Below are 13,016 nucleotides of genomic sequence, written 5' to 3' on the forward strand. Positions count from 1 at the left end.
AGATGCCGAAAGGCTAAACCTGGGTCGCAAAAAATGACTCAAATGAAAAAGTACAAGATTTAAATTCGTTAGAATTTAAATTCACATTCCATCAAGTACCTTCGCTCGATATTATTAATATTAGAAATATTAATGAATTTTAAGAGATTCTTTTTTTTATTATCTGTTATATTTTATACTGCAGTATTTATTATGAATATCATTATGACACCTGCAAGTATTTATAAATCTTCTGAAGTTATACCATAGTCGTTCAGCTTTACCAAGATGACATTTAGCTGCTTTCCAATATGCCGTTGTCCGGTTTTTCAATCAATATAGGTCAGGTTAAAATATTTTAAGATAATCTATATCAGAATGATTTTACGTAGGTATTTTAAGATTAATATTGTAATATTAACTATGTGATCACCTGTGATTATTATTATCTTATTTATTATATTCGTATTGAATTATCTGTAACTCATGAGAGAAAATATAACATGATACTGTTTAAGAGAAAACGGGAAACGAAGAAGACGTATTAAACATATATGTATAAATGAAAAAAAAACTAAATTTAAAAATAAGAGGAATCGTTTATTTTATTCGGGTCGTGAAAGAAAACAAATGATAATTTTTTAATCATAATTTTAACAAATGCTTGCAGTACGGTAATGTCATATTGAGAAATAAAATAAGTGTGTTATTCAAGAAATTTAAGGGTAATTATAATGAAAATGGTGTGTTGTAGTCTACTGTAAACTTAGGTAATATACACACGCTCTGATAATAGAAAAAAAATATAGATTAGGTACGACCATCAGCAAAGCAATGCCGCTTGACAAATGAACGAGTATTCGGAAAAGTCATAAGACTCTATAAATATACAAAACATATTATGTATTTTGCTTACGCCTCTCACCATGCCAGACCTCTAGTGCGTAGATCGCTTTTGTAGCACCGCTTCAGAGTGCTGGAGGGGGCCGGCCATGACGACGCACTCAGTGGCGGCATCCGAAATACATGTCCCAGCCACACAATTCTTTATTTGATGGAAATATTAAAAGACTCACAAAGATTATGAAGATGTAAATATATGAATATGTATTTCATAAATGTTGAATATTTCCAAATCACCAAAATAATTGCAGTGTGACGTTTGTACGTGAAAAAAAATCAAAATTTCAGAGTAGGTATGTACGAAAATAAACATTCCTAATCATGGTGGTTTTTAACCATATTATACGTGTAGAGTTATAGGCTCTATATCTTTATAAGAAAGTTTTCTTCATTATAATAATGAAGAAAGTTACTGCCAAAAGTTGGTAAGTAGATAATTTAGGCATTTAGAGTTAATAATGGACTATGTGTCTATATATAAATATATTATATGCTAGAAAAAAAATCATCGTCGTCCGATATATAGAACATTCACATAAAGCACTCAGAAATTAGCATTATGCCTGATTTTCGAGAGCATGTCAAACTTATAATTGCAATTAGTCTATAACATGATTTCCAGACTTACCAACTTTTGTCAGTAACCCCACAGTATGTGGTTTGTATAATTTAATATGTTATTTGTTTATTAGTTAAGTTACATCAATAGTTTTCACTGTGATTTATTTTTGTTTTATTTATATTATTATCAGTTCTAAAAATCGGATTTAGAATTATTAAAATCAGTCCAACGCATTGTTAAAATTCGTATCATATAAGTAATTAGATTAAACAGAATGTTTTATTTATTTTAAAGTACAAAAAGTTACCCTCTCCTTGTTACAAGTATAAAATATTTTAATTGTGTAATGTAATTTCTTTTGTTAAAGTAACAATGCGATGTAGACACTTTGTCCAAAGGTAGATTTAAAAATATTATTGCGTAGAAAATTTAATCTTGTTAAAAATCTATAATTTTACCAAACAAAGGATAGACAGATAGTTATTCGAATTGAAATCGACAGCGTTGTATTACATCATTTGAAAATGAAAGCATTTTGCTATAGGTACCGACTACACATTATACCAAGAATACAAGAGAGTATTGGTTAATTCTGGTTTGGTTTACAGTACTAGGGATTGAATAAAGCAAGTTGTTTACCTCCCACTAAATTGCATTCTAAATTTACTCTAGTAACAATTAAAGATATATTTTCGATTTTATAGTAAGTCGGTTTTGTTTACTTTATTTAATTTCGTTATTTTGTAGATGTAGACGATGAATAGTATTATAAAGATTAACATTATTGCAAGATTATGATATATATGGATGGATAAAAATATGTAATAATTACAAGATAAAAAGAACTTTTTATATACAACGTTTTTAAATTTTCTGTTGAATCATATAACCTTGACTTGACTAGCTTAAACGATCAAAAAAATTGTACTTGATAGAAATACTAAATTGATTTCCATAGTCGGTGTATCCAGGATAAACGTATAGAACCTTAAAAAATATTAGGAAGTTCAAGGAAACTACAACAGTAAAATATCTTTGAGTGATCCGTGTCATTTTGACATGTCATATTGATTTCCATAGTAACGCACGTATATATATATTTAGTTGCTAGGACCCCAGACCCCTAGAAACCAATAATGGTGTCGAAATGACTTTTCATACAAAATAGAATTAACTGAAAATGAATTCAATTGTACTTAAAGATGGCTAAGCTAAAAGTATTAAAAAAATGCATTGGCATCGTGTTCTGATATATTCTAAAAATTTAAAATATCTAGCTAGTCGGAAAGTTAGTTAAAAATCGATTGAAAGATTTGTACCGGACAAATAAGAATACGAGTTAAGAAAAACGTTGTAAAAATGCTGAGTAATATGTTAATATTTCTTATTTACTTTGACAAATTAATTAAGACAATGATTATTTGAATAATTTTAGTCGGTAACTACTTTATATTATGTTTTAAATATTATTTACATTATTTCATTTCATTATTATTGTTAAAAAGAATATTAATTATCGTGAGTTATATTATATTATATTACCTATGATACAATAATATTTGGTTTGTAAAATGTCGAACGCGGTTGATTAATATTAATATGATTCGGTTTTATCTTTGGATCATTCAAGTGAATGTTATTTGTTGCTTCTTTGTCAGCGAGTGACGGAAACAATATTTCACCCGGACATCTTACAATCAAACGATAGCCGATTGACATTTTTTTTATTTATGAATTTTCTCAGCTGGGTATAATGATATTTTCGCGGTCATTCATACGGTCCCCGTTCGGCGCCAGAATTCATTTCAAGGCTCCGCGCCCATATAAAAGGACCCCGCCTCTCTAACCCGGCAGTCACTCACACCGCGTCTCCCGTTCAAGCTTCATCACAAGCAGTCAACTCTCTAAGATGTTCAGGCTTGCGTGCATTTGCGCCATCGTGGCACTGGCTTCAGCCCAAGGTCAGCGCACCCCAAAAGCCGCGCGTTACGTCGACGACCCTAAGGTCGCAGCCATCCTCAGCGAGCAGCGTTACCTCAGTGGTGACGGTACTTTCGGAGCAGCCTACACCCAAGAAGATGGAGTAGACTTCAAGGAAGAAAGTGATGCCGCCGGAAACCGCAAAGGAAGCTACTCATATGTTGACCCATCCGGACAAAGGCGTACCATCTCTTACACCGCCGGAAAGAACGGATTTGTCGCTACCGGTGACCATCTTCCCCAAGCTCCTGGTGCCCCAGCAGCTCAACAACAACCCGCCCCAAGATACAATCAAGCACCACAACAACAATATAGCGCACCTCAACAACAACAACAGCAATATAGCGCACCCCAACAACAACAACAACAACAGCAATACAGCGCACCCCAACAGCAATACAGCGGTGGAGCCAGATCCAACCCAAATGAAGATGATGGTCAATATTACCCCGAGCTGTACGAACGTGAAGACTCTCAAACCCGTCAACAATACGTCGCACCCCAACCCCAATACCAACCTGCCCCTCAACCCCAGTACCAGCCAGCCCCTCAGCAACAATACAGTGGAGTGCAACAACAGGCTAAATACGTCGCCCCTAAAGTGTCTTCCTACCAACCGAGTTACAACCCAGCCCCACTTCAGCAACAGTTCAGTGGAGTTCAGGCTTCCAGAGCTACTGCCCCAGCCCCAAGACCCCAGCAGTATTTCGTCCCAGAAGAGCAACAGACCCAGGCTCCTCACAGATTCTTCCCTCCAGGCAAGCTCGATTTGAACAGGTCTCCCGATGGTTACAGCTACAGCTTCAGCAGCACAGTCTAAGTGAAAGCTGAGACGTATTTTGTAGCCAAAATGTGACTGTTATAAATTATTATCGATTAATTAAAACAATGTTTGATTCGCGGTGTGATATTATTTTGTATTATGTTTATGCGTGATTTTTTTAAAAGAATTATTATGCGTGTAATTATAATAGGAGTGAGTAGTCGTATTATATTAATTTATATATGATTGAAAAATAAAATATTTTTTTTTTTGTTGTAAAACAAATATTTTTTTTATTATTTTAACCATAATCAAACACAATTATAATTAACTGTATATATTTTTTTCAAATCTGTTTAAAAAAGGTCCTACTCAATTTCAATTAAGTGCTTGATAAATATATTTAAAACAAAAAGAATTTAACGTAAATATAATATTATTATTATTATGAACAACAATAAAAGCAATTATACAAAAAAACTGAACGTTTTCTTTAATACAATTAACGATTTTACTTAATAGCAAATATAATATTTTTTATTATGTTTATGATGTAATAAAACATCGGTAAAATATCATGCGAAAATAATTTTATAAAAAGCAACCTTCAAAAGCCTTTTTTGTAAAATAACAAACACATATATATATTACTGAGTGGCATTATTAGAAAGTTGAATAGGATTGCATTGTCATAAAAAAATATTCATTCACATACCTATGTAATAATCATACAAATTATTAAAATAAAAAAATTAACGATGACTTTCAATTCAATTAAACACAATTATTTTTTGATTTTATAACACTTTCTTGTAAATGATTAAAAACAAAGTTTTGATTAAATTCTAGAGTATTCATAACCATTATAACGGAGGTCAACTACATAAACTACAGTTTAATTAATTTAATTTCATTGTTAATAAAATATTTCACGTTAAATGTGAATTTATTTTATCATGTAATTACCTACATTACATAAAAGATATATTTAAAAAAAAATATTATTGCATATTTAAAAAGCATTACATAAATAAAAAATAGTTATATTGTTGTATTTGTGAGACACATTACATAAAAATGTAGAAGAGTAATAATCGATTAATAATTAATAATAAATAATTAAGCATTATTTTTTTTTGGTTACATATAACAGGAGTGACGATGTTATCGCTAATTCGTATTGAAAGTGAAAATTTAGTCACGTAGTTGGGGGGCTAACACGTTCAGCCCGGTGACCACAAAAACGGTTTCAATGTCAAAAACTGAACCAAGATCTTGTTTGGTCTCTTTATAACGCATATAAATTATTGGCGAGACGTTATTTCCGGGTGTGTGTTACATATGGAGGCTTTTTCTCATGTCTCCGTACTGTGACAACGGGTGGTTCAAAGTTTACCGCTAGTTTCAATATGCAATGATTATTTCTTTTATTCTATTCGAATTATACAGATATGATGCACAAGATTTGAGAATATAACATTATTTTTTGAACATACATAATTTGGAAATAATACATATTATTAGAAAGAATCTTGAAAAAAAGATTTTTTTCTGGGGTGTTTCTAAATTATATATAGTATACAATTACATTATTAATAGACAACGCACTCAATACAGTAGCTAGCATGTAAATTCGTACATAGCGACATTCGCACATGCATAGGTAGACGTCACGCAATTTCCATTATGCGATATCACGCATCGGGAATTTATAGCAATTGTAATGGCGTTAGAACAGTGTTTCTAGTGTCAATGTTCATTTGCGCGAACCTGTTCGAACCAAATCATTCGGCAGACCCGACAAAAAGTATCGGGAATTTATAGCAATATCACCTTTATTATAATGGCGTTAGAACAGATTATGCCATTCGGCAGACCCGACAAAAAAGTGTGTGTCATTTTTTTCCAGATGCTTCATCCATATTAACGTCATTGATAATATAGAATATAAATTTAACGGGCTTATTTAAAGTTTTATTATTGGATTAATTTTAAATTAATATGTTTTTTTATTTATTACATTATTTATATTTGTATTGATTTATATGCCTGCATGTCACTCTGTATTTAACGCATAAGCTACATTTTTTTCTGACACACTTAGATTTGCATGTTAAAGAGTTTGCGTCTTTGTTGCGCGATCGCATACATAGAACACCACGTTATATCTATTTTATGTGCACTATACTTAATTGCTTAGTCACGTGTATGCTTTTTTCTCACACGTTATATAACCCATTCCCTCACAAAACATACATCAAAACATTCTTTAGCTATGAGTACTGTTACCCTATATTGCATTGATATTATTGGTAGTAAAATAATACTTTTAAGCGCATTGATAAAAATGTTGACAGGTGGCACTACCGCCTGGTATTTTTTTCTAGTTAAATACTAGATAAAATCTTATATAATATAATATACTTAAAACAATAGAAACATATAAATGTATTGCTAGTAACCAGTGGTATTGTCACTTATAAAAAGTACATACCTACTTCATTATGTTTGATCATTAGAGGATTAAAAAGGTCTCCATAAAAATGAAGGTTGCATTAACAGATTTTGTTTTTACGAGAAATGAAAAACAATATGTGTATTTGCTAGATCAAGAATTCAAACTTGGGATCCACAACATCATAAGCCGCCCGGCTATCGTTGGCAATGATACATAGTCTCTATAACATAACTTATCATAATAATAAAAATACATAAATAATTACAAGAGAAAAATAACTTTTTATATACAACGTTTTTAAATTTTCTGTTGAATCATATAAACATGACTTGACTAGCTTAAACGATCAAAAAAAAATTGTATTTGATAGAAATAATACTGAAATCTCAATTTGACATTCATATTGATTTCCATAGTAATGCACGTATATATTAATAAGTTAGTTGCTAGCCAATAACAGTGGATTGGATTACGGATTTCTTCCGACAGAATTAATTGAAAATGAATTCAATTCTGCTTAAAGATGACTAAAAGTATTAAAAGAATGCATTGGCATTGTGTTCTGTTCTGTTAGTCGGGACGTTAGTTAAAAATCGATTGCAAGATTTGTACCGGACAAATAAGAATACGAGCTAATAAAAACGTTGTAAAATAGGGATGAATAAATAAATGAACAAAAAAGATAAAATTTTTATATTTTAAAATAATATATTATAATATATTAATGTATCTATAGCCATGTCAACTTCTACTTTCTGTATATTATATTTTAAAAAAAATATATGAATTAGTAACGGTATTAAAATTTTTGATGGCTTTTGGAATTTATAATAATATATTTTTAAATATTGTGTAAAATTACATAAGTTTTGAATACTATGTACGCTTGTTAAATTTTAACCATAATAATATGATGTAGACAATCGCTTTTTCAATATAAATGTATATTTTTTTATTAATTATAATTAGTATTGTTTCAGACGTATTTAATTAAAAATGGTAAGTTATCTTGAACATCGCTGAACGGTGGCATTCCTTAGTATTAAACCTTTATCGAGAGCAACTAGTTTTGATCGCAAATAAATGACATGTAAAATAAGCATTCAAGGTTGTTTGCGTTATATTGAAATCATGCTGCACCTTGCTATTTATTTTATAATAATATTTAAATATTAATTTAAAATCACAATATGATTTTCATGAATCAGAAATAATAATTTTCTTGTATCTATTTTACAATAATTAAGCTAGTTTTGAACGTTTACTTAAGGCTATACCTCAGTTGAGGCATGGTCTAAAAAGATCCTGGCTAGGCGATGCGCGGATTGTGCAAATTACACGTGCGGAACGAAATATAATTTGTCATATAAATCCAACATGCGTCCATTTAATGTTCTGTTTAATGTTCTATTAGTAACAATAATGATATATTCATTGACATGTTTTCTTTTTCAAGTAAATGGGTAACGTTTTTAGTCATCTTTACGCGATTTAAGAATTAATACCCCCGTCGCCAGCACGAAACAAATTGACGTGTTCACAGCTCGACTTTCACTCTCCGATTGCCAGCGAGTTCAAAATTTTGTCGCACCAGTAGTTGAAAATTATTTACCGTTTTACTGAAGTACGAGGGTGGGTCAATAAGTCCTTAGAAAAGCCGACAGGTGGCGCGACTAGTACTGTAAGCGGTTTGTTTTCATGCAGCGGCACTACCGATTCAGTATGCTGCGAAGTTTCAATCAGATTGGTCGGGTTGTTGTGTGTTTCTCGTACATTTAAAAAAAAAATTTGCTTGTGGAAAATGGAAAAATGGAAAATGGAGAAAATTGAGTTTAGAGCTGTTATTAAACATTTTAATATAAAAGGGTTAACAGCAAAGGAAATAAAAAATGAGTTGGATTTAGTTCACGGCATATCTGCTCGTTCACTTGCAACTATTTATAACTGGTTAAATGAATTTAAACGTGGTCGTACATCAACAAAGGATGAACCACGCTCAGGACGTCCTGTAGAGGTGACTACACCAGAAATGATCAATAAAATCCACGATATGGTGTTAAGTGACCGAAGATTAAAGTTGAGTGAGATAATTGAGGTTACAAGGATCTCAAAAGGTAGCGTCATTTCTATTTTACATGACAAATTGGGCATGAAAAATATGTCTGCAAGATGGGTGCCGCGTTTGCTCACAGTCGACAATAAACGCAATAGGGTGGTGGCCTCTAAAGCCCTGTTGTCGCTCATGCAACGCAATCCGGATAAATTTTTTCGTCGCTTTGTGACTGTAGATGAAACATGGATACACCACTATACTCCCGAGACGAAAGAACAGTCAAAGCAGTGGATTGCGAAGGCAAACCATGTCCAAAGAAGGCGAAAACCGTAAAACCAGCTGGTAAGGTTATGGCTACTGTATTTTGGGATGCACGTGAAATTATTTTCGTTGACTATTTGGAAAAAGGAAAAACAATAACAGGGGATTATTATGCATCTTTATTGGACCAGCTAAAAAACAAAATTGAAGAAAAACGGCCTCATTTAAACAGGAAAAAAATCCTCTTTCATCAGGACAATGCCCGTGTTCACACATGTTTACGATCAATGGCTAAAATTGAAGAATTGAAGTTCGAATTGGTCGACCACCCACCGTATTCGCCAGATTTAGCCCCCAGTGACTTTTTCCTTTTCCCAAACTTAAAAAAATGGCTAAGTGGACAACGTTTTTTTTCAAATGAAGAAGTCATCGATCGGACAAATGCTTATTTTGAGGACCTTCCGAAAACTTATTTTTCTGACGGTTTAAAAAAAATTGAGAAACGTCTTACCAAGTGTATTTGAGCTCCAAGGAGATTATGTTGAGAAATAAAAAAAAATACAAAAATAAAAACTGTTTTAATGCTTTTTTCTAAGGAATTATTGACCCACCCTCGTATCATCTTAATTTAAAATCACAATATGGTTTTCATGAATCAGAAATATTAATTTTATGTATCTATTTTAGAATAATTAAGCTAGTTTTAAGCGTTTACTTAAATACGTTATTGCTTCGATTCATGCAAATTGATTTTGCAGTTTAAGGGTTTGTCATTTATTTGGATATTCTCACAAAGTATTAAACTAACATCATTAATAAAACAATTTTCTCTACTAATGGTTTCATGAATAATTATTATCTATACATGACCAGTATTCAGGATGGCAGTGAGCTGGAATTAACGTATCATCTCGATTTGACATTTCGTGACGTTGATCAATAATAATTTAGTATCTTATATCAACATAAGTCAGTATAATGCATCATTTTAATTTAATCAGTAAAGAACAAAAAAAAAGTATTGAAACAACAGTATCGTGAATTCATAGTTAAATTGAGTAATTGATTGATGTATAGTTTTTACGTCATACCTACGTCAAGAGACAATGACAGTATGTCCGATTTATCTAAGTGACTTCTTACAACAGATTTAACTACTATAATTTATTAAAGATAATTAATTCGTAACGTATCCGCTTATATACGCGTTTAAATTCTGGCATATGAAAATTCACACGTTTTTTGGGTACTGTTTGGTTATCAGGAATACAGCGGAAAACACATTTTGAAAATAGCCAATAAACTGGATTATTTGTTAGATTAATCTGATCAAACCTAACCCAACCTAACCTAACCTAAACTAACCCAAACTAACAAATAATCCAGTTTATCGGGAATTTTCAAAATGTGTTTTCCGCTGTATTCCTGATAACCGAACAGTATAGTTTTTTGTAATAGATGTTTACCAAATGGGTTGAGAAAGTAATATTCATTTCTCAAATATCTTTATGAGTAGGTCAAGATCCACATTGAATTAAGTAAAAGTCGTGAAAAAAATAGTGCTTCAAATTAAATTTTACATCAAAACCTGAATAAAATCGTAAGTACTGTAAACACTGATTCACAGTATATTCTGGGCAGATAACAATAATTAAATGGCTGCATTTTCATACTATACCGCATTTCATTGGCTCTGGAGAAGGTAGTTGTTTTTATAAAAAAAGCGAAATAGACCAGGCACATATGTAAAATAATCACTGGATACATCTGGTCATTCAGTGGTACCTTACAAGTAAAAAGCGACCGAAAGATAGATCTCGAGACCACCCGAACGTCAATTTTACAACGTTTTTATTAGGTCGTATTCTTATCTAAATCCGTATAAAGTAAAATACTATTATTGGTTACTAAGAGGGTGGTCCTAGCAACTAAATTATTAATATATACGTGGGTTACTATATAAATCTAAATGACTTTTCAGTATTATTTCTATCAACTACAAATTTTTTTGATCGTTTAAGCTAGTCAAGTCAAGTTTATATGATTCAACAGAAAATTTAAAAACGTTGTATATAAAAAGTTATTTTTATCTTGTTATTATTTATAATTAAATAGTAATCTACATCTCAGTAAGCAATGGAGATTGAGGAGGCGTTTGTCCGGCAATGATTTGATCCAGACTGATCGTAATGATGACAATTAGTGATGATAAATTATAGTTTCACAAACTCAATAAATTTTAAATAAATCTTACCTCAAATAACTTCCGTAAAAAAAAATCTTTTGGTAAAAAGAAACTACGCAAATTATGTTCTTTTCGAATCATAGATGGAGTGATGAACTCAAACCAGTCTCTGTGGTTCTTGAGCCAAGACGTTCTTCTTCTAATAGGGCTTCGCTTACCGGAGCAGTTGATATTTCTCTGAATGCCACATATTATGGCCAAAATATATCAATTTATTTTATTTTTATTTATCTGATTATTTCTTTGGTCTTTTACATCCTCAAAATTACCTCAAAATTTCTAACTTTCTCCTTCCAAATTTTCTGTGAGTGTCCACGACTCCACTCTGTTTAATAGGACTAAAAAAATAGCATCTTAGTTCCAGATTTTAGTCGTGGCTACATAATATTTTCATATGTTGAGTGAAAGTACCCTTGTCTTTCTTGACTCAATATTACAGTTCAATGGTATTGTCCCAGTTTATTATCCAGAGTGCAACCTAAATATTCAATGAAATACGCTCTCTCCAAAACATTTCATTTACTTCGTAGATTCTGTCATCTATAGGGGATTTGCTTACACTCATATATTTTATTATGTTAGACACGTTGTATACCCATTTAAAAAGATATCATATATATGTAACGTATATATTAGGCGTATGGGAATGCAATACTAAATTATTATATTACGGAACAATGTAATACACTGACTTACTTAAGAATTAATTTGATATTATATTACACATTACACATATTATATATTATATGTACCTACATTGCATAATGTCATAATATATTTTATTCCTTTTGGTATGCATAATTTGACAAGTGAATGATTCATTTAAATTTATTTTAATGCAATAAACACCTACATAATATTACATACGAGATTGTTAAAGGTTGCCAGCGTAATTATGTTCAGAATAGTTACAAATTAATCGAAAAAATATTGTGCCACTGAAATGGTAAGTAATATATTTGTACTTACCGATTAAAAAGAGAAAAAATGTGTAATTTTATAAATATTCATTTAAAATCGGTTAGAAATTTCAAATTATTTAGGTTCAGTTACACAAGCATTGATGGAAAGTATAATTTAGATTTCTTTTTGTGTATATTTTTAGGTATGCAACAAACCACTAAATTATCATGATCATCATCAGGGGCGCGACAACCCGGTGTGGGTCCTGGCCTCCTCCAACAGCTCCCTCCACCTGTCCTTATCCAGTGTGGCCGCTTTCCAATTCGGTACCCCCAGAATACGGCAGTCACTGGCAGCTCCATCCAACCACCGAATCTTTGGCCTGCCTCTTCTTCTACGCCCTGCCCTATTAATTGAATTGCTGGACATCACTCTATTTGCTGGTTCATTGTCATTTAAACGGTGCACATGACCTAGCCATCGCAGTCTCCCAATCTTGATTGATTGAATTGCGCTGAAATCTTCGTACGGCCCGTAGAGCTCAGCATTATACCTTCTCCTCCAATTGGTGCCGTCCTTGATCGGTCCATATATACGGCGGAGAATTTTTCTTTCAAAGATGTTCGGGGCTCGTTCATTTCGCAGAGTTAATGTCTAGGTTTCTGATGCATAGGTGAGCAGCGGCTTTACAAGTGTCATGTAAAGAGTGCTTTTAGTTCGGCGAGATAGTATGCGGGATAATGTCGTAACAGGCCAAAGTAGCATTTATTCGCAGACCACTAAATAGGTTACCATAAAGATAACCTTTGATATATATTTTAGTATATTTATGTATAACAGAGTATAAGACTAATTTACAATAAATATAGGTATTGTGGACTGAACGTTAATCATGATACAATAATTTGA

At 31.9% G+C, this 13,016-nt stretch overlaps 1 protein-coding gene across 1 annotated transcript; it reads left to right on the forward strand.

Moving 5' to 3' along the window:
• Window positions 1–3,302: 3,302 nt before the first annotated feature.
• On the forward strand, window positions 3,303–4,536 carry Cpr100A (Cuticular protein 100A). Its single transcript, XM_085948720.1, has one exon. It carries the CDS (start codon window positions 3,354–3,356, stop codon window positions 4,242–4,244), a length of 891 nt encoding a protein of 296 aa, XP_085804846.1. The 5' UTR covers window positions 3,303–3,353; the 3' UTR covers window positions 4,245–4,536.
• The last annotated feature ends 8,480 nt before the right edge of the window (window positions 4,537–13,016 follow it).

Source organism: Rhyacophila brunnea, unplaced genomic scaffold (assembly GCF_057557595.1).
Source record: "Rhyacophila brunnea isolate RB1 unplaced genomic scaffold, BYU_Rbru_1.0 scaffold_21, whole genome shotgun sequence".
Lineage (NCBI taxonomy): Eukaryota > Metazoa > Arthropoda > Insecta > Trichoptera > Rhyacophilidae > Rhyacophila > Rhyacophila brunnea.

What these genes read in the sequence shown, in the direction of transcription:
- Cpr100A (XM_085948720.1), top strand. Translation starts at nt 3,354, where the DNA reads ATGTTCAGGCTTGCGTGCATTTGCGCCATCGTGGCACTGGCTTCAGCC.